The 23,623-nt window shown below is 38.0% G+C and overlaps 1 protein-coding gene across 1 annotated transcript in view; it reads right to left on the bottom strand.

Moving 5' to 3' along the window:
- Positions 1-23,623, bottom strand: part of sdk1a (sidekick cell adhesion molecule 1a) — a 274,209-nt gene that overhangs the window by 163,364 nt on the left and 87,222 nt on the right. The window contains exons 2-4 of the mRNA XM_024259668.1: positions 8,109-8,265; positions 5,528-5,634; positions 4,772-4,919 (exon numbers count right to left, since the gene is read on the bottom strand). Coding sequence (XP_024115436.1) covers positions 4,772-4,919; positions 5,528-5,634; positions 8,109-8,265 — 412 coding nt within the window. The remainder of the gene's footprint in view (positions 1-4,771; positions 4,920-5,527; positions 5,635-8,108; positions 8,266-23,623) is intronic.

Raw genomic sequence — 23,623 nt, forward strand, 5'->3', positions numbered from 1 at the left:
TCAATTGTCTCCATTTTGCATTGGATCACTATGAAAGGGCCTATGTGAAAAGCTGCTAGCTTTTTCACTACAGTCTAAAACATACACCTGTGGCTGATCTGGATGTGATCTTGGGTGAACGTGTGCAGTTGTTTATCTTGCTGGACTCTGTGTGGTCCTGTAATGATGGGTGACCTAACTTGGGGGGACATATCCTTGAATAGGCTACCAAGATCTAGATGACTCTAAAAGGTCACTTGAATTCTTTAGCAAACCAGTTGGGTTAAGACAGTATCACACAGATAAAATGAGCTCAAAGAAAATGTGGCTTGCTTTAAACCATATTAAAAATTGTAACTGTCCACCAAAGATATGAATAACGTAACCATGTATTTTAATTGAAGTCTACTTCTGCCTGTGTCTTTTTACCTCTCAGAAAAATGTTTTGTGGAAAGTGAAGCCAAATGAGATTAATAATATCAATTAAATTTATTGAAGAGCACAGACCTTCCTCCTTCTCTATAAAACTGGTAGATGGTCTAAATAAAATACCTCTGACATGAGTGTAAAGCTTTGCCTTAGTGAAATACCCTCTGTCAATTTATGGCCACACTGTCACAGACACTGTTTTTCATTAAAGTAGTTCAGTATTTTAATGTTAGAAGAAGCATGAGGTCTTCAGAGCAACATAACTGCACCAGACATAAAAAAGCTAAGGAAGCTGTTAATTACAAATACAATAAAATCAAAAATATTTTTTTTACAACAAAACGTTGAACTTTCTGACCTCTAATACAGTAGACATATCTATATTTAATCGTGGATGCCATTCTTCATTCTTGCTATGACAGAACTTCTAAGTTCAATTATAATTCAATATTAAAGGTATTTGTAGAAGGTGTCTTCATCACTGGCTCATACCAGAGAAGTCATACAGGATTGACAGTAAAAAAAGGGATTCATGATGCATGTACTGAATACTTTTACAAGAGTTTTAACGATCTAATCTTATCTTGAAAAAAACTAATTTCCTGGAAACGTTATAGCAAATGTGCTTATTTGACTATCTCATCTGGAGAGGTTCATATTCTGTTAAAGGGAATTCCAGGATAGGACACATTGATGTACAACACGTTTATTTTATGTGACACATTCTGACATTTAAACAAATTACTTGCAATAATACTGTGCTTCATGGTACTTAATATATGTCTAAATCTATCAACAAATAATTTTTTTTTACTTTTTTGAGTAATTTGGGCATGACTAATGTGCTAAAAAGTTTATTTTATTCATTTTTTTGTTTTTAACTTAAAATATTTTATTATAAAAAATATATATTTTTACTCTAAGACATAAGGGGAAATGCTTATTTTACCACAAAAAAAACTATTTGATGAGTCAAGACAGAAAGTAATAAAGTACAAAAAAATGATGCTATCAGCTGCCAAAAAGTATTTCTAAAATCCAAGGAAACACAAATAAAATTGTTGTTAGTGGAAAAACTAAACATGTTATTTGGGACAAGAACTTAATTAGAAAAAGCTATTTTCCCATGTTTGCTACTTCAACAAGCGAAACTAGTATTTCAGTTAAAAAGAAGTAGCGTGCTATGAAAGGCATTTCTCATGTTTCTCAATATTTACAGTCTTTATTTACCAAGTTAAAAATAGCAGAAGTAGTGTTAATTTTACATTATGGATTTGTCTGCTACTTTTTCTAATTAAAATAATTGGACATCGTGGCACTTCTTACAAGAAGTATTATATTTCTGGTGTTTACTTTTACCCTTGCTAACCCCCTTAGCTTCTGTGAAATTATTATCTTGCGTCATAATGTGAGCTTTATAAATTACACACCAGTATGCCATGAAATAAAAAATAAAATAAAATAAAAAAACAATGAACTTTGTAGGGGTTACTGCAAATTTTCAAGAAAAAAAGGGACGCATTTTCAACAGCTGTGTAATCATAGAAACTCTCCATAACATTGTGTAGGTAAAAGTTTGGACACCGATGCAGTAGAGTGTAAAGGATTATGTTTTTATTTAAGACTTTTAATGCAGTAATCATAGACAATGACCATCCACCGTCACTAAGCTGCACTAAATCAAGCCTCTATTAATGCTAGCAAAAATTAAAAGCGCTACTGTTCTTACACATTTTTTTCAATAGTAGATTTATGCAGAGTAGTGCTGTTAATTTAGGTCAATGATTATTTATATCTTGAGTTATTGTTAGGTTAAAATTTTAACCCTAGTTCTCTAAGACATTTGTTTTGCTACCCTCCGATGAGAAAGTGCCCCTGTAGGTTGAGGGGAAGATTTAGGCTCCATGGCTTTTTTCCTCTAATAAAGAAGGAAAATGTTGAGTAGCTAATGTGGTGGATAGCTACAGCATTTTAAGTTTAGGGACAAGGCCACTACTTATCTAATGTAACTGAAACTAGTGCTTAGCGACTGAGTAATTAGCTCACTCTGTGAACAGTCAAGCTAGCTCGTTGCCATAAGAGCTGTCTGACAGGTTGTTTGTGTGAGTGGAAAGAGTTGTTAGACTGAAGAGGAGAAGGGGATGTCTGACTCATACTACCAGACTACTACTAGAGAGTACACGTCACCTTCTGTCTACCAGTCAGGACTGGTGTAATGTGGGAAAAAGAAGCTATGTGGACTGTGTGCAGGGGGAAGTTTCTATAGTGAGACACGGGACAAAATGTTGAAAGAGAACTCACTTGATGTTTAACACACTAACACATTGGACTCTATTTGGTGTTCCTAAAATATCAATATAATTCAGAAATAAACAGTTGGTGATTCTAAATAACTTGTGTTCACTAAAACTTTGCACATTGCTCTGAAAATCCGTCACTAAAGAACAACTGAACTGCTCTCTGCTGAATGCTTCCATTATTAATACATCATGTGATTACTGTTCAATATAATAAAACTGACAGGGTATCTGTAGCAACTAAGAAATAATATGCAAATCGAAGGCATTTCAAAAAGAGCCAGACAATGGCATCAAACAAAAGGCAGAGAAATAGAGCAACATGAGACATCTGAAGAAGCCATATCTCTGCTGTTCAACTAACACAGCATCTTTCAGGCGCCTAAAATTACTAAATAACCTCACAGAACTGACTTGTAGAAAAGTAAGTTTTATCTTTTTATGATAATGTCCCAACTCAATTAGAATGAAAAGGGTCAGTTATCTAAATTGCTTTCAAAACAGTCGCCTTTAAAAGATTTAAAGGAAGCTTTGTGCTTCTTGAGCACAATAATTAATATGCCATTGTGGTAAAAAAAGTATAACATTTAAATGTTTTTTAATGTGCTATTATGTCTCGTGAACACTTTGTGCTTTTGAATATGCATGAAGCACCACATAACTGTGAGTGTGTGTGGCTGAGATGTGTGTATTTGCATGTAGTAAAATTCCTAAATGTCATTAAATGTCATTAAATACAGAAACTTGCTTTCCAAATCAAACTTTTTATCAAAATGGTTTACAGTTACATTCAAAGAGGCAGCATTGAGAAACTTTACTGGAGTTGGGATGTCCATACGTCCCAGAATGTTTTATTGATGAACTTGTGATACTCTATAGGAAAACTAAAGGTTAGTTCATGCTATGACGTCATTTTTCTGTCACAGATTTAAAAGGTGAGAAGTCATAGAGTGTTTGTGGCACAACACTGTTTTTAAACTTTGGTCTTGACTAAAACAAAATGGTTTCAATGGTTAAACATCCATCTACCCATTTTCAGAACCTGCTGTATCCCTTTCAGGGTCATGGGAAACTGGAGCCAACCCAGCTACTGTTGGGTAAAGCTGGAGTATCCGTAGAAAACACACATATGCACAAGGAGAATATGCAAATTCCACCTAGTCCCACCAGGGATTTGAACCTTCTTGCTGTAGCAAAACAGCTAACCACCATGTGGTTTACTTTGATTGATCAAATGAGTTTTAGGGTAAGCTTTCATAGCAGCTACACATATGAATGTTATTAAAGCAAAAGCTATAAATACAAGAAAACGTGTCACTGAACTTGTTGAAACAACCTGTCTATTCTTTTCAAAGACTAAAAAAATTGTTGAGAACTTTTCATCAGGAAAAGCACAACTGGTTAATGATAAAGTTGTTTTTTTTCACAGAGAACAGGCTATTCTTTAGTAAAATACATTATAAAACCAGCTTAAGATTTCCTGAGTGAGTCAGAGCATTAAAATATTTAACAATAATTTAATTTTGAACAGCTCGCTAAATTTGCTTTCAACCTCTTTAACCCTTTAACAAACTTTGATTTACAGTAACCATTTGCGCAATTAACATAATCAAAACTGATTTGCAAAGCTAAAAAAATGACTTTCAAGTGTTACATATTAGTGCAATGCTACTTTATCCGCTTTCAATGCCATTGTGATTGTGTTAATTGTGCAAACGGATGAAGAATTAAGGTAATTCTGGGAGCATGTGTTATTTCCTGTCACCTGCAACAGCTCGGGTGATAAAGCGTCAATATAAATAATGCCGCTATACTTTGCTAGAGTGAATTTATGCTTCCTAAGTCAACATTTTTATTACAACACGACCAACTTTGATCTCAATTTTTATTTGTCATATCAATTCACCTTCAGGGCGAAATGGTGAGAATGATTTCACAGCATTGTTGTGCATCAGCAGGTATGCAGTTTATATTATGATGTGACCACATCCTCCCATTTTTGGGAGAGTTTACAGTTAAATTGAGCCTGCATTTGCATGAAAGAAATACACAAAAGGGACACTTACATTCGGTTGTTGGGGATGATTTTGTGTCCATCTTTATACCATGTGATCAGGGGTTGAGGAAAAGAAGCAAGAGGAGGTGGGCTGATGACGGCGGCTCGGCCTTGACTCACAGTGTTTCTCTGCTCCTTACCGGAGAAATTCCCCAAAACTTGAAGAAATCAATAAATATGAATTAGAAACACAATAGAAGTAAAAGACCAATTACATGTATTACAATGCTAGAAAAAACCCTGAGTTTATCTACCAAAGTAGTTTTTTTTTTTTTGGTCAAATTTACAGGTAAACATAATTTAGCCTTAAACAGAAGAACACATTTCTAAAGTCAGAAAGCTGTTAAAGCTTTGTTTTTCTTTGCTTTGCTTCTAAGGTTCACCGCTGGCTTGTTTTTTTTTTTTTGTTTTTTTTTTGTTTTTTTGTGCCACGAGTGCAACCAAACAAGATTTGAAGCTACAACACCAGCCTACCTGAAAAAAATGCTTTCAAAGGAAATGTCCTGATTCTGTTTGGTCCTATATACTTGTTTGTCCAATTCCAGCCAATAACATGAAAAAGATCCCCCCTCCCCCACCCCCTTTTCTTATGATTTTCTTAGCAAACCAGGTTTCCATTTGCTGCTGCAAGGTTGCAGCTTTAGTACCTTGACAAACAAAACACTGTAAAAAAAAGAAAGTGATAAAGGAAAAATATCTTGTAGCTTTTTTAGAGGTCTTGACTTTTTGTTTCAGTTTGTCTGCGTGTGTGTTCTTGTGCACTTACAGGCCACATGCACTTCTGTCTTCCTGTGTATTAGTGCTCCCATCCTGTTTCTCACCATACACTGATACAGACCGGCATCACTCCTCTTCAAGGATGAAATAGACAACCTATAGATGGAGATACACAAAGAGAAAAGAAAAGCAGTGAGCGTCTTTTTTTTTCTGGCGGAGAGGGAAATAAAAGCTGAAGGGAGCATTCTAAGTGATTTCTGAAGATAATAGGACAGAAGGCAAAGACTGTGGAGGTCTGTTTGTCCATATGTATTATTGACCTTGATCTGGGAAAATGGATTGGGCCCATAAAAGTTCTCCAATAAAAGAAGAGTAGGAGTGCCTACATATTTGTTGTGTGTGTGCGATCTGTATGAAAATGTTTCTTACTGAGGCCATGTATTCTTTGCCTTAGAAGGATTGTTAATGGGGTTTTAATGCACTGTGCTTCACTAATGGGAGGGCTGGCATTGGATCCAGGTTAGTGTTATGGTTTACAAATACACAAACGTGCACAAGCGCACACAAACACACTAGATCCACAGTAAAACTGGACATCGCTTTGGGGCTCATTATGAATGCCAGGACAGCCAAGTACTTAACTCCCGGGCTGTTAGCATCCGCTGCCAACATACACAAATCCCAACGCCGACACAGACAAATATGCACACTTGTACATCAAAGACACACAGACGGCTCTATTCGAATCAAGAATGACACATTACACAGCAGCTCTTATCCAGAAACAGATTTTGATGTTGAGAACTTTCTAACAGTGCATTTATCTCTGGCTGCATTCCAGTTCATGTCTGAAAGATGTGTGTGATGATGCATCAGTACGGCAGTATTTCAATGGAAACAGGACGTCTACGCTGCAATGGCTGTTTCAACTCTATGTACAGAAGTTACACTGCAAAAACAGGCCTCTTAAAAATGAGTCAAAGTTCACAAATTATTAGTCACTATGACATATTTTCTAGACCAATATTATTTTGCTTTTAAAAAGTTTACTTAGTAAGACCGAAAACAAGGGTCTTTTTACTTTCTTAAGATTGAGTTTTGCAGTGTAAAAGAAAAAAATGAAGCAAAAAGTTACAAAAAGCAAATGCTTAAGAATAAAAGTTCATCCAGAACTTAAAATGAATTCAACTTCAAGTATAAAACATCAATACTCAGGGACATAAGTTTATTGAAAATAAGTTGGAATGTGTGAATCATGCAGCTCCAATTCAAAAAAGATTTTTCCTAATACGATGAACTTGAATTTAAAAAAAAATAAAAAATAAATGGGCAAAAAAACCTCAAGCTACTTCATGAGAACAGGTGTGTATGAAGGGAGTCAATGAGGTGTCAGGAGTTCCTCTAAATATTAAAGTATGTAGAAGTCACAAATGAGAGGATCTGTGAAGATTTAGCACTTGACTGGATTGGGTTTTGATTACAGACACATCAGTAAATTTAAAGAATGAAATAAAAGCCGAGACCAGAAGACAAAACTGCCTTTAGGAAAGATGGATAACACCTGTAGACCGCAAGGAACTCAATCTGAATTAGACAAAAATTTGCTCAAACTGTTACGAGAGATTCTGAAAATGTCAATTATTTTGTTGCACAATAGTTTTAAAAGTTTTCTATCTGTGATGTAGAGTATACAGAACATCCAACACTGACATGTCAAATTGTTGATGGAAAAACAAGATAAATATCACATTTTGATGTCCACCCAGGAGTGACTTCATCTAAATTTAGGCCCTACTTAGGCCCTTATAGCCACAACTCTTTACTCTGTTGGTCACTTATATATAAGCTATTATTACAACATTAACATAAATTGGCCCTATTGGACTGATCTACACTATATTGGATTATAATGAACTGAAATGCTTGGAATGAGGCCTTTTGTGTAGCGCCTTGAGACCACCTCAATTATAAACTACTGCTCTAAAAATAAACTGAATTGGAAAGGCCCCAATGGTTTTGCATGATGTTTTGGTATTAAACTTTAAAATTAAAAGAATATCCTTTTTTTCATGACTGCAAGGCTGTCTGAAGCGGACTGCACGCTGAGAGCTGTCCATGAGCAAAGAAAATGTCTTTTTTCCCTGTACAACATCTGCCTACAAAATTCTGGCTCAAACCCAGTGTGTCTCCATTCCCAAGATTCCCTCTGTTGCTGAATGATGTGAAAAACAATTTTGTTTCACAGCTGCAGTTTTGCCGACAGGCACTGCTTAGCTTTTACCACCAAAACACACAGGGACACGGAAAGAGAGGCAGAGCACGAGAGGTACAGAGTGAAAAGCAAAGTAATAGCTTAGACATATTGATCGCCTCTATGCTACTTTCCCCAGACTATATGCATATTTATGGTGCTAATGTAATTGTATTAATCTCACTTTGGCTCTGTTGTCTAAAAGCTCTGACCTTCTCTAAGCACACTCCATAACAAGCGTGTAGAGCTTTTATGCTGCAGTTGTTTGGTGACCAACCATGTAAGAAAAAAAAAAAACCTTGAAGAAGAAAAATAACATTTTTAAAAAGAAATTATGACAAGAATTGGACACAACAACAAGCTGGCTGTGCAGACTGACCTGTTCTGTAATGTCCAGTCGGTGATGTTGCTGTTGTTAAGAGTCCAGCGGTAGTGCAGAGGCCAGCTGCCTCCAGCTGGGCAGGTCAGCACCAGTCTGTTTCCTTCCAGCACCACCTGCTGCGCCCGCCCAACCCCTTGTAAGTAGGGAGCCACTTCTGCCCGACAAAAAGACAAAAGGAAAAAGATTTCAGTTTGTTATGGGGTTTGTCGTAGCATAGGAGATGCACTACGGTGTCAAAAGTAAAATAATAAATGCACAGCTATAGCATAACTGTTTAAATGCACAAAGATAAAAAAAATCACTTTGTTTCAAATGGTTTAACATGGCAACAGGCAAGTTTGTTCTATTTTCAGATAATGGGAGATTATGTTGAATCAAGTTTTAAAACGAAACACTATAAACAAAAACTGAACCTCATCTCTAAAGATAATATTTTCTTTATTAAGGAATAATTTTGCTGCACTAAATCAAAGCGTATGCCTTCTCTGCTAAATTGAAAAATGAAAGTGTTTGATACAGATGAAAAGTCTTCATGCATTTTTTTTAAAAGAAACATGTAACATTTCAGACGGAGCTTAAATTTGATTTAGGTCATTTTCACATCAATTTTGGCAAAGCAAAAAAACAGTTTTTTGGAGATTTTTCTGTTTGAAGTTAATATTAAAACACAAGATTAAACCTTATGATTCAATATTCTTTTAGAGTTCAAATCTGAAAGACAATTGTACCACAATTCCTAAAAATTCTAGTAAAACAAATCCATTCCTGCTGTAAATGTGCTCACCAAAGAAAAGCATTATGTGCATACATCTAAAACAACACTTTTATGAGCTTCAATGGGAGCCTTTTGAAACAGGAGCATGACAATGTGGATCACTGCTTCAACATGTACTATTTCCCAGCACTGATGTGCATCAACGATGCAGAAAAGTAACCCGTCCATCACACTCACTCCCTGGAAAGTCACACTGTAATTTGACTACTTGTTCCACTTTCTTTGTGTATTACCTCAAGTCTATCAAATGTCAGAGTGTTTTTTATTTCTGTTTCTGAATGGGGTCAGAGGTTAAACTTTTGTCAGCATCAATTTATATGACTCAGGGAGAAGTTTTGAAAAACGGATCGAAACGGTTCACGTTGGCGGTGGTCATCACGAGCACTGTGAGGTATCAGTTCCCAAAGATTTTACTGCAAAAGCAGAATCTTGCTAAAGTTACTGGCCCCATCGTGTGAAAAACACTTGCTTAAGTGGCGCAGCTGCGCCTGCTTAATAAAGCGCACCATCCAATCTTTAAATCCTGGCCCAGATGTTCAGACCTGGCTAACCACACCAGAGCATCTGGCTGCTGGAACTCTCAGCGTGTGTTCTAGCCTGAGCAAATATCTGCATCTGAGTTGTTATGGGCCCCCTGTTTTCCTGTGGCATGCTTATACACTCATGAACATAACTTTACACAACCTCTAAATTATTCCCTTTCTTCTGTGTGTCATTTCACCCCTGACAGTCTGATATTTCCATCACACCTCTTAAAAAAACATATTAACTTGTTTCTCTCGTAATCTAACTATTGCAGATGTATTTGTGGGTCGGAGCAAAAAGTAAAGATTTAAGAAAAACAATTTGTTTTATTAGGAGGGGAAAAGTAACCAAGTGAAACTTTAAGAGATGCTATACCAAAAACCCCAAATTCTTCACAGAATTAACAGTAATTAATGTACACACATAACAAATCATTAACATACATCTTCACAAGTGTCTCCAGTGAAAATTAAAATTGTGTTTTTAAAATGTTATAGTAAAAATTTTGTTATGAGAGACAGTCTATATAAAATAATTTAGGATTCTAACTGTCTTTCTGAGTATTTGTTTTTTCAAATCATGTTGGATCAGGAACAGATGAAAACTTGCGGCTTGAAAAAGCTCAGGTTTGTGACACAGCAACTGCCATGGGCGGGCCAAAAGTCTCTCTGCTCCGCACCAATTCTAAATCCTCCACTTGCAGATGAAGATATCCAGGTACGTCATTCTTCATTTTCTAGTCTGAAGTGGCATCTGACTCAAAACTGTACGACTGAATAGCTCTGATATTACTTGCCGTTTTATTATTTTGCTGCGTTAATGTTAGCTTGAGCTAGTGAGGTGCTATTTTTTATAGTGGGAGAGAGTAACAAAAGGGAATGCTGGGAAAGGTAACTTTCGTGCACAGTTCTGCCATCAACTCAGGTGAGTTTCTAATGAGTTCCTGCTGCTCTGCAGAAAATATGTCTAAAAAAAGACAGGCTTTTTTATTTTGGCTATAAACAATATAATCATAATTAAAAGGCCATTGGGAATTATTTTAGAATAAATAAAAATTTTGTTAGAGTAGTACTTTAAATGGTTATATTATCAAATAACGTTGGGGTTTAGTTAACAATTCTTTGTGTTTTAGAAGGTTTAAACTGATGGCAGTCATTAGAAATTCATATTTTCTGAAAATCTGAGGAAAGTCACATAAATAATACTTTTAGTATCTTCTATAGCACCGTCCTCTATGAAAAGAAGAAGAAAATTATGTTCTGTAATTCCTTTTGGCCACAACAGTCGAAATGAAACTCAATTATTTTCATCCAGCCGTACTAAATATGATTCATGTCAATAAATACTGTGCATGGGAGAGAGGGGCTGGTTCAGGCAGCATAAGAAAAATCCTGTGTGTGGCTTTTTTGAGTAGATAAATTCAGTAATGAGGTAATATTTTTACTCTATCCTATTATTTTTAAATGACATCTTTAATAAACCCTCTACACGACTTGATAAAAACGTGTTTGAAGGATTTCTGGAGTTGTGTTACAGTGTGACTTCATTTGATGAAGTTTCACTCCTAAAGATCCAAATACCAGCTTTAGAGTAGGTGTGACTTTTGCAGCAATGTTGACATTTTTCTTCAGTCTGTACAAGATTCTGTTACTGACTTTTCAAAACCTTGCGAAGTTTAAGAATAGTATCACAGTAAAGTGCTTAGGTTAAGGGTTTGTTGAGGGCTTCTACCAAATTCCCATAGACTTCTACAGAGAAATAAACAGCTTTTACTAAGTCATTACTTTATTTGTCAGAATAATCATTCTTGCTCTGATAGTTTTTTTTTTCAAAACGCTCTTGCTAATCTCTTTTTTAACTCATACGTTTTTTTCACTAGTGCAAGTTACCAGTATTTAACTTATAAACCGGCCAATTACATGCCTCAATAACAGCATGTGGTCTCAGGTCGAACATTTGATTGACAAATGATCCCAAGCCGCATTCAAGTGGTGTGGACTTCCAACAAGCTCATTCCTGATCGGCAATAGTGGTTTCTATAGAAATAACAGCTCAGACCAACTCTAACAGATCCTTGGTTACTGACGTCTATATCGCAAAAAAATGTCGACTGAATTGACTTTATTTAATTGGTGCTGGAAGCAAGTCATTTTCTATGTGTAATGTGACACTCATTTCTCCAGTTCTTTTATACAGTCAGTGGGTTCAACTCAGTCCTTCACTCCAGCTATAACACAAACATATTTGAGGTGAAAAGGTCAAGACTTATTTATGATAAACTTAAAGTACATAGAAAACACTGGAAAAAAGCATAGAAAACAATTCTTCAAAATAACATGAAAAAAAATATTCATATATCTTAATTTCTAATAATTCACAACTAAATTTTAGGTCATATTTCATAAATATTTTATTCATGACTTAAGAAATGAGTCTTCTGCTTTCACCTGCTAGGGTCTCACGCTTCCACAGTGCCCGTTAAAGTCAGAGATGATGTGAAAAAAAAAAAGCATTAGGCTTCGCTGTTCCACCGTGAGCCTCCACATGATGTTTCAACTGTGCCGCGTTCACTAATCTCCCCCAACTTGCCCGGGCATCCTGTTTCCTTTCTCCTGAAAATTAAAGAGCCTCACTCCCTGCGACAGGCGGGATAATTATGGTTCCTGGGACAGATGCAGAGACAGGCTTCCTCTGCTGTGTTTGATGCTTGGAAACCAATTTTAAAATAACAGGTTCAGGAAAGGCCAACTCACTGGCAAGAGTTATGATAATATAAAATTACAATGTCTATGCAGTAGCTTACCCTGAAAAAAAAATCACTGTTACAGTTAGGATAATTTTGGTTAAATTGACAAGAATTTATGATAATTAATTACTGATAATACTGTATAATTACAATTGTAAAGTATGCAAAACCTAGAAGAGTCAGTGTTAAAAAAATATGGTTTGTTTTTATTGTAATTTGGTGCAGTCAATTGCTTCAGAGTTGGATTTGACGTGGAAGTATCCCTGACCTGAGAAGTTTTTTTTTTTTTTTTTGCATCATTCAACTGTGAGAAGCTGCATCATAATGAAGCATGGTGTCAAACATCCACCGCCATGCTGGTCCACATAGTGACTTGGTGAGTGAATTACCCAGTGAACAATCCCAACACAGTTCTGGCGCACGTCTAAGGGTTACCTCCTCCTCTCCTCTTTCTCGAATTTAAGCTGTCGCACTCTCTCCCTCATTCTTTTAGATTGATAGCTGCCTGCTCTGTGCCCAAGAGGGAAGTGTTCCATCCAAGACAGATTTATATGAGTGTTTGAGTGTGAGAGTGTGCGTGAGTGTGCGTGTGGGCGGGTGATAGAGAGGGAAACGTAGTGTATGCATGCGCCCATGAGGATTTATTTGGAATATTCTGTTTCTACAGAAGACGGCTGGCAATCCAAGCTCCAATGTCATACTGCTGACCAGCAACTATAATTCACTTCTGCTTGCCTGTGTGTGTGTTTCTCTGTGCGTGTGCGTGAGAAAAACTATTTTTGTAAATATCTTTTTGACTTCTTAGGACCTGAGGAGTGAGCACCTTTTCTGCTTCAAAGAGGGTTGAAGATTTAACACCTTAAAAATCCACTCTGACCATCTTTTGATGTATTTTAAAAGCATTCCCAGTGGTCTTTTAATAATAATTATGCTGTTCAATGGAAAAATCTAAAACACTGTTGTTTTCTAAAACAGCAGTAGTAGATCCTTTAGAAATTTGTCTCTGAGTTGTGCGTGGGACAACTGTCGTAAAATGCAATTTTAAGCCTAACTTTTTTTTGTTTGTTTATATTCTCAAAGTGACACGAGAGCATGTTAAAAACACCAAAAATGCCATTTCCATCAGACTACGTCTTTAAATTAGATTTAATAAGGCATTGAATCAAAGAACAAAACATTTAAAAATAAGAAAATGAAACATAATCCACACATTCATTGCGTAAGAGAAAAATCACCCTAAAAACAAACTTTAACTGACAAGTACATTCAATATGCTGCAGTTTTTAGTAACTTTCTTTCATACCTTGTGCTTTTTACTATAAAAAAAACCCATCCATTCACCTTTGGTTGTCACACAGCTTCACCTGCTTTTTCAATCTGTCTTTCAGTGCATTAGGGATCACAGATACGAGTAAAAACCACTTCTTCTGAGGAGTCAAAGTCAGCTAACATGTTTTCCTCAATGATGTTATCTGTCCCTCTTTAGCCAATGTGTCTCTCAATCAGTATCAGCGTGTCACTCTGTGCCCAAAGTCAATTTTTCCAACCCTGTCTTTCTAGGAGTCTGTCGTTTTTAACCACCCATCTGTCTATCAGAGCCCCCGGCTCCTTTCTCTTGTTGCCCCTCGGTCCATCTTTGTCAAAGTATGCAGCAGCTCAAGGTCTTTTTCCCTCTTTGCCTTCTGAGGAGGAATGTTGCCTAAGCGAGAGAGCAGCCTTCAGATGTGACAGGACAGTCAAGAGGCAAACATGCGACCGCACACGCTCACGTGCACGCAGTCCTCACCCGCCCGCTGTACCACATGCATGTCTCTAGTCTGTGCTTAGGCAGATTCTGGGGAAGAATTCAATTTGCAGAGGAGATGAGAGCTGTGATAGAGGTGAAGAGGAAGAGATGAGGATAAAAGGAAATAAGAAGTAGGAGAAGAGCAGGGTGTTGCCATGGGGCTGATCGTCCACCATGATGCACCCCCCATCCACCCTCCTGTGTGCCCTCTCTGCAGTTCAACAGTGAGTATATTTGTGTTGAAAATTGGGTTCTAAGTGGCAGGTCCTTTAAAATCGAGGCAGAGAAATCAGTATTCTTACACTCCGTTGCATTATACCAGGATTAATCCTGGCTTTTCATTGCAACAGCTGTGGTGAGATGGGAGAATTTCTTTGGCTCAGCAGGGGGGTCAAGGTGCTGGCTAACAGCATGCATAAAAGCATTGATGTTTTTGTTTAAGAAGCCTGAAATGTGCTCCAAAAAGCCCCTTTAGGGGTCCAGTTTTGATTCAGATATGCAGAGGAAAAGAAAACAAAAAAACCTGAAGTGAATTACAGCACACCAGCATAATAGGACAAAAAAGTGCAGACTTCAATTCTGCATACTTAATTACCGCACAAGTGTGTATTCAGCTATGGATGGTGTGAGTGTGAATGTGTTTGACAGGTCAGAACCAGGGTCACTCATTTCTATAAAATCACTTTATCTTCATAAAACCGAACCCTTACTGTGAGACAGCCAAGGCAGAAGTGGTGATAGCACATGAATACTGATTCACTGGTAGCCTCCCTTGCTCTCTGTCTCACAGACCCCCACTTCACCACGTCTTCTTTGACATGGGAGAGGAAGGGGGGGTTCAAAAGTAACTAAATTCGTGTATTTTCCAAGTAATTTTCCTATGTATAAGAGAGGGTACAAGTTGCACGGCTAAGCATTTCTTCCACATTAACTGCAGCCTATTTGATTATGTGGGTGCAAATGAGTTCCACTCCTTTTTAATTTAATAACTCTGCCTGTGCCTTGTTTCAACAGGCATTTAAAAATCACTTAATTGAAATGACAGTGTGTGAGGCAAGAAGAAGAATTATGAGTTTGGCTTTTGGCATGTGGCTACCAGTCAGATAATGTGAAAAAGAAAAGAAAAGGGATTAACTAATTTAACAACATATGGAATTAAAGAAGCTAAGATTGTAATTCCCTTATGGATCTTTAATGTACTTGTGGGACAAATCTTGTAGAAAGCCACATAAGTACATTTTGGGGGATTTAATTTACTGTAAAACAGCTTTAGTAGCAATGATATTCATTGAAGGAACCCTAAAATCAAAAAGAATGACACATTTCCAATAAAATGTAATAATTAAAGCAAACATTTACTGATGGGAAATTGGAAATGGGGGAAAAGCGTGGGTGACGCTCCAGAGAGCAAGAGGCATAAAGGAGGGGAAGGTTATTTTCAGGTGAGCTGTGGCTCTGACCTGACAACCGATAAACAGGATTTTAAAATAATTCATTTTCTTGAACGGCACTTTTAAAAATAACTTTGCCATTTCCTTTTCCCGGTGATGTTGACAGACCTGATTCGAGATGTGGAAATGAAGCCCATTTAATATCTTTTCAATAACAGTGGGCAGCTATTAGATCAAAAGGCAAACCGCAAGACTCCTTAAACATTACACACTTTGAGTTTTATTGCCTAAGTGTCAGTACCTGCTGCTCCGGTTTATCTAGATGTGTAAAAATCAGACAGGAAGTCATCGCAAAAATTAAAACAACCAGTCAAACTTACTTTAAACTCATCTATTCAAAAACCACAGAAGAATATATTCTGACCCTGTTAAGTTCAGAGGTGACAAACTGCTGCCTTTGATGATAAACATGAAACCAAAGTGCCACTGCCTTTAATCCAACCGACATCAGTTCACCTACGGCTTCCCAGAGGCTTCAGATGAAGAGCAAGAAGGTAAGTGTGCAGGGTCACAAATTACCAAAGATTAAAAACATTACTGCCGGACATAAAACGCCAGACGTGCTTGCAACTGAGACCATAGCATTTTCCTCTGCTTCATCTGTTGTTAGATGGAGCATGCGAGTTCTACGAGTGCATCTTTGATCAAGAGTTAAACTTGTGGCTTTTGGAGCCAGCAGCTAAGTTACCGGACTGCTGAATGTCAGGCTGTCTGCAAGAACAAAGCACATCTCACTGCGGAGCAGACAACACCCCATTCAGCATCCTCCTGCAAGCGCAGCCAATAACAGCCCTCTACCCTGTTGCCTGCTCCAGTTGTGCTTTCCTACGGCTTCGATTGATAGATGCCTGTGGGGGCTGTCAGAGGACTGACCCGATCCTGATGTGCTGATTGGCAGATGTCAGAATGGAAGCATGTTGGAAACAATGTCATACACACACAAACATGCACAAACATACACCAGCTTGGTGAGCTCCCATCCAGACTTCAAAGTCTGAGTGTTTTGACTTTGCTTGTAAGCTGGTACTTCTTTGTGTTAAAGACTCACTCCATTAAAAATGTTTGTTTTATGTATGTTTTTAACATGTTCTTTTGATATTTTCTGATGATGGAAGACATAAACAGTGAAGCAAAAAAGTATTTAGTCAGCCACCAATTGTGCAAGTTCTCCCACTTAAAAAGATGAGAGAGGTCTGTCATTTTCATCATAGGTATATCTTAACTATGAGAGACAAAATGAAAATAAAAATATCCAGAGAATGACATTGTCTGATTTTTAAAAAATTAATTTGCAAATTATGATGAAAAATAAGTATTTGGTCAAAAACAAAGAAGCAAGATTTCAGTCTCTCACAGAACTGTAACTTCTTCTGTCCTTCACTCGTTACCTGTATTAATGGCAGCTGTTTGAACTCGTTATCTATATGAAAGACACCTGTCCGCAACCTTAAAGAGTCACACTTCAAACTCCACTATGACTATGACCGAAATGCTGTCTAAGGACACAAGAAACAAAATTGTTGACCTGCAGTAGATGGGAAGACTGAATCTGCAAATAGGTGTGAAGAAATCAACCATAGGAGCAATAATCAGGAAATGGAAGACATACAAGACCATTTTAATCTCCCTCAATCTGGTGCTCCCCACAAGAACTAATCCTGTGGGGTCAGAATAATTACAGAAACAGTGAGCAAAATTCCCAGAACCACATGTGAATGACCTGTAGAGAGCTGGGACCAAAGTAACAAAAGACTGCCATCAGTAACACACTATACCGTCAGGAACTCAAATCCTGCAGAGCCAGATGTGTCCTCCTGCTAGAGACAGTACATGTGCAGGCCGGTCTAAAAATTGCTAGAGAGCATTTGGATGATCCAGAAGAGGATTGAGAGAAAGCCCTATGGTCAGATGAGACCGAAATATAACTTTTTGGTATCTGCTCATTGTGTTTGGATGAGAAAGAATGCTGAGTTGCATTTAAATAACACCATACCTATTGTAAAGCATGGGGGTGGAAACATCATGCTTTAAGGCTGTTTTTCAGCAAAGGGACCAGGACGTCTGATCCATGTAAAGGAAAAAATGAATGGGGCCATGTATCGCCACATTTTGAGTGAAAACATCCTTCAATCAGTAAGGGCATTGAAGATGAAACATGGCTGGGTCCTTCAGCATGACAACAATCCTAAACACACTGCCCAGGTAATGAAGGATTGGCTTCATGAGAAGCATTTCATGGTCCTGGAGTGGCCTAGCCAGTCTCCTCATCTCAACCCCATAGAAAATCTTTGGAGGGAGCTGGATGTCCGTGTTGCCCAGCAACAGCCCCAAAAACATCACTGAGCTAGAGGAGATCTGCATTGAGGAATGGTCCAAAATACCAGCAACAGTTTATGAAAACCTTGTGAAAACTTATAGAAAATGTTTGACTGCTGTCATTGCCAATAAAGAGTATATAACAAAGTATTGAAATGAACAGAAAATGGCATTTAAAAAAAGAGCATATTTGTTACATTTAAAATACAATGGGTGTCGAAAGTTCCAGTAAGTTTTAATCCCTTTAAGAAGACTGTAGTTCTCATAACAAAAACTTACTTCAGGTTGTAATGGGTTAAGTTAAGGTCTGTGAGCAAGAAAAAATCTTTACTATAAAGGTTGTGATTTCTGTTGTGTCTGGTGAGGTTCAGCCGAACGTGAAAAGGAACAAATATGTACAATTAACTACACTGGCTTGGCTTTCTGCCACTTTGGCCTTTGTTTGTTTAATGATCAGTCACTATAGAATTCTCTTCAGTTTTAGCAAACTGATTGTAATCAAACCTGTGTTTGGACATTTAAAATGCCAGTATACTGTTTCCTCTGGCATTTAATAAAGCCAATCTCACCATGTGAGCGTATATAATAATATATGTATAAACATGAGTATCTGCAGGACATTTCGCTGAAATGTCACTTTGCTGCAGATTCGAATGAGACTTTTCATTGAGTAGAAGATTGAGTTTACTCCGTTATAACAGTGGATGAATGGGGTCAGGTTAGAGAAGATTTGTGTATGAGGGAGTGAAGGGGTGTAACTAATGGGCCAGAAGAGATGCAGCATGGGAGTTGGAGATGGTGAGGTTGTATACTGGGGGGGTAGGTGGGGTAATCAGGTGGAAGAGACTGTGATCAGTGACATTTAAGAGGTGGGCCACACTGCAGGGCACATCTGCTGGGAATCATACAAGGCAAGGCGCGCACACAAACAGTGTCAGCCTTCCATCCACTGATGAGCAGACAGGTGGACAGGATGGAGCAAGGATGGAAATGGGAGCGCTGGGAATGAGTGAAATAAACACCTCCTGAGAGACAGCAGCCCCGAGGAAACGAGTGCCAGAGTGAAAACACCTCACTACTTCTGATCGACAGCTAGCAAACATAAAAAAGACAACACTCATGCGCCCCTCCTTTCCCTCACCCTTTTACATCTTCTCATTAACAACAGGCAAGTAGGCAAGAATCTTCACTGTCACAAATTATCAGTCAACAACATTTGAGGTCACAGACAGATCTGGGAAAACAAGCGTGAACCACTGAACATGCCAGTTGTACCACCCAGTAGTGATGTTGGCGGGGTGGTGGTGGGGGGAGCAAGACCAGTCTGTGCGTGAACCTGTCGGACTCAATCACAACAGCACCTTCACATCACAGCTACAGGGCTTCACTTACATGTGCACACAGACACACACACGACCCAAATCCATCCAAACTGACGCTGAAGGATTTCTCAAACATGGCTGCGCGCCTGACATGTGATAGTCAGACGACATGACTCAAGGCTTCATTTCCCTCACGAGACCTATTACAAACTGATAAAAAAAAGACACGAAAGAAAGAAGCGCAAACAAGCTGAAGAATCAAATGTGTGTTTTTTTTTTTTTAGTAAACATACATTTTTTGGAGTTTTCTGACATTGCCCTTCCCACCTTCTCTCAGTCATTCTACTATTTTGATACATACATCTTTCTTCATCTTCTTGTTTTCAGAAAACATTACATTTTTTCTGTCCTTCCTTGACTTAAGCCGGGATTCTTGTTGCCGATGTGCAGGTGTGATGTCTGTGCACAAACGCGTGCACACTTACCTCTGCCAGCCATCATCCTGCCTGACAGCTGCCACTGTCCTGACCTTGGGCAATGTGGGCTACATGGTTTTTGAAGTGATTGACGAATTGTATCCTTTCATTCATTATTGAAGGCGGAGATCAAAACAACCACACTCGGCTATCACTGTGACAGCCGGGAGGACCAGACAGAGGCAGGGAGGCGAGGAGAAGAAGGATGAGGAGGAGGGAGGTCATCTGAGCCAAGACATGCAGGTGAGAAGCTTGAGGGTGTGCGAGCGTACGTGTGTGTGTGTTTGTCATCTGTTCAGAAACCGCTCCAAAGATTTTGAGAAAAATCTAACATAACCTGGCAGCTGTGAAGGCTTTGTGATGCTATCTATATTACATTTTCTTTAGCTTCTTTTAAGCTTCCAGCAGAAAACCTCCAAAGCACATTTTACTAATACGTCTGAGGTCATAATGACAGGGAACAAGTATCAATTTCAAAGATGATATAACCTGATAAGAATTCTGAGAACTTGGTTGAAACATTGAGAAATGCCATCCTGAATAGTCAATCTCTACACTTCCTACAAATCTGTGCTGCCACAATGTCTCTATACCTCCTTATGACCTCAATGAATCATGCAATACCTCAACAACTCTTATATAAGATACAGAAAAATAAGGAAGAAACATTCTGATGCAAAACTAAACCAGTGAATAAATGGGTTTTAAACGAGGCTTTAATCCTGAGCATGATCATCTTGTTCAGACAAAATGATTGTCTAATTCAGTACATACGGGGAAACAACAAAGAATCCCCTTTACACCTGACAAGTCAATCACTGCAACATCTGACGCTCCGGCGAACAGAAATAAAACTGACTATTGAAAAGTGAGCCCTACGGGAAAACTCTGACGTCGGTGTTGGGAATGAGTAATTTCTTTTCTGCTTGATTCGTGCTAGAGTCTCCAAAAAGACCAAACTCTAATCTTTATCCCACACTCAACAACATATATATCTCTTTTTTGTGTTTTTTAGAAAAGCTGCCTTCATCAGTATAAATAGAAATATCATCTCCTAAAACATATTAATCTATGCCCTGTAGTTCTGATCTCAAACTATTTGAAGACCAACACTTCTTCATCACGCTTTGAACATTTTAACATTTATTTTACAGACTAATTTGCTTTGTTGGATGCCTGAAAGACCTTTTTCACTGTGTGCATATGTCGTGTTTATGCCTGATTGTGCATGTCCATCTGCTCTGTGAATACAAGTATCTGCGCACAAGTGTGAATGTTTACTTCATCTTCTCCACAGTGACAACATCTGCCACCAACAGCAACACACACCAGGTTCTCTCAGCTCCCCCCTCCTTCCTCCTCACCGACACAAGGGCAGCTCAGTGACACAGCTTTTGAAGGGCATCCTACAGTATGTTTAGGTAAACACTCCCACAGATATAAAATAATCCAAAGCACTAAGAAATGTCCTTCCCAGCATATGTATGACTTTCTTTTGTGACTGTTTATTTATCTCCCAATGTAGAGACACCTGAAAGAGAGGCCTTATGCACGACATATGCAGCACCAGACATACCGATGACAACACTGATGTTTCCAGTAATCGCAAACAAGCCAGCGGATAATGATTAAATAAACCCAGGCAGAAAAATATTTTTGGCATTCATACTCTCTGTTTACTGAATAAATTCCTGTTTAACTTTTCAATTTCTCAAAGTGCCACTGAACCAGTGAAGTAGGTATTTTTAGACGTCTTTTGGGAAAATATTATTTTAGAAAGAATGCTTGTGCACATGACGTAAAGTTAACTAACTTGCTGTCAACAACCAAAAAGAGCTTTTCTGACACTAACTTGAGTGGTTTTTGTTTGCATCCCGGTACTCGCAAAGTAAAAACCTTATTAGGAGGATTCACCACCGTTTAATGAGCAAGACTGCCGAGAGAACGTCACTTGTAATTACATGGGTTTCCACCAAGTCAGGAGAAGATGATGAACGGTTGAAGTCATTTTAACAAGGAGCGATCAAAGGTTTTCAAGCATCTTGTAGGTGATGAGACTGAAGGCTACAGACTTTGCATCTCTCTGCTGGAAACATTTCAGTGAAGACTATGAAGCTTGCTGCACCAAATGATCAGATGCTAGGCCTCATCACAGCAGAAAAACAGAAAAGGCATCTGTGATGTTTGCTTGTTCTCAGACAAGGAAACAGTAGAAATGGTTCCTCCTGACAGACTTTGGGTGAATACGCCTCCAGACTGGAGAAAGTGTTTGGCTTTTTTTTTTTTCTACAGTTTCTGAAAGAAAAAAAAAACATTCACTGAAATTCAGAAGTTATTTGTTTCCATCTGTTTTTTATATTTACCCTACATTATTTTAGTCGTGACCTTTCTGGTGTACAGGTAAAAGTTCAAAGTCAGTCTAAGGGTGTATTCACACTGGAAAAGTCTGTTGGTCCTGACAGAGTACTGACCTTGCGTTTGGTCTATATTCAAACTGCTTTCAACCAAACATTTATGTTCTGGAAGGTGAGGCAAAGCAATAAGAGATGGAATAATTGAAGTCCAAAGCTTTGCAATCCTTGTCGTGATATTTCGCTGATTTAAACTTTAGATTTCGCTGACCACTTTTGAACATTTGTATCAAGGTCACGTACAACACTTTTCTGCTACTTTGGTATGGTGGACTCATGCTGCAAGACGGTTTCTGAGGAGACGATGACTAAGAAGGTACACTGAGAAGTGTTTATGACATATAGATTGTTGGGAAAACAGTGTGAAAAGCAATGTGTATCACATTAAAAGATGTTTTAATGAGCCTGCATTAATCCAACCACATTCCAACGAGGTGCTGTGTCTCATTGTTGCCCCGGAATACATCCAGTAATGCCCGGCTACTGTGGTTGTTTTAGTTCAGTTGTTCAGCTCTGAGCACAAAGCCTATTCAAACTAAAGAAGTGAAGAGAAAACCAGAGCTCAGTCCAATTGGAAATTAACCGAGCCCACCTCGAAAGATGGGTCAGAGAGCGGTTCCTGGTCCTGTACCAGAGTCCACTTGAGTGAAAATTAGCTCTAGATTATTGGGGGAAACGAGCTCCAGCTCAGTTTAAGTAAACTGAATGTATCCAGCCTGAATACATCCTAAAGTTTTTTTTTTGTTTTTTTTTTTTTTTTAAAACACCCATTTTTATGAAAATTGTGTTTTTGGTGCTTTATGGCTTTTACACCATGACGGAGACATACATAAAAAAAAATGAAGCTTAAAATTGTATTTCTGAGGATTTCTTCATTCAAATTGTTGTGAATCAGGAGCAGATGAAAAAATGTAATTCAAAAAAGATTGTATTTGTTATGTAGAAAATACAAACGACAGGCTATAAGCTTCCTGCTCTGCTACATTCCGATGCATCCACTTGTTGACGACTAGATCCTTATAAGTCTTTGTTTTCCTTCTCTGAGCTGGCATCTGACTAAGAACTGTACAGCTGGATGTCTCTAATATTGCTCACCATTTTTGTTGCACCGATAATCTTAGATTGGAGATCAAGGTGCTGTAAGCTAGCTGGTGATGATGTAAATATACAGCTAAGTTATAGGTGATGGGAAGGAGGGAAAGGGTGCTCAGCACAAACTGTTCCACCCACACCTGCCGCTCTACAGAAACTATGTTCTAGAAAATTACAGTTTTTTGTTAGTTTTGACAAAAAGAAAACTGCATCTGTCATAAACATCAACAAAACTTAAATAATGCATTAGCTCGCACTTGGATTTTAAATATATGGTAAGGTGTCACATTTTATTACCAAAAATAATTATTTTGGTTTATAAATTGATTTAATGACCAACTTATTTTGAATATTTTAATTGGGTTTTGAGTTGTATGCTGGTCTCTTTGGTCAAACCACAAAAATTACAGCTTCTGGCCAAACTAACACAACACAGTGCACCTTAACATGCAATTTTACTGTTTGTGACATTTCAGTTGCTAACAAGCACGTTCATACTGAGGGTTGAACTGTTATGGGTATTTTTTTATTTTTTTGTATGCTATTGCTTGTCTTGTTTTAACCAATACATGCAACAGCAGACAGCTGCCTTTGCTGGGCTTGTTTCTGCTG

The sequence above is a fragment of the Oryzias melastigma genome, linkage group LG1 (genome assembly GCF_002922805.2).
Source record: "Oryzias melastigma strain HK-1 linkage group LG1, ASM292280v2, whole genome shotgun sequence".
NCBI lineage: Eukaryota > Metazoa > Chordata > Actinopteri > Beloniformes > Adrianichthyidae > Oryzias > Oryzias melastigma.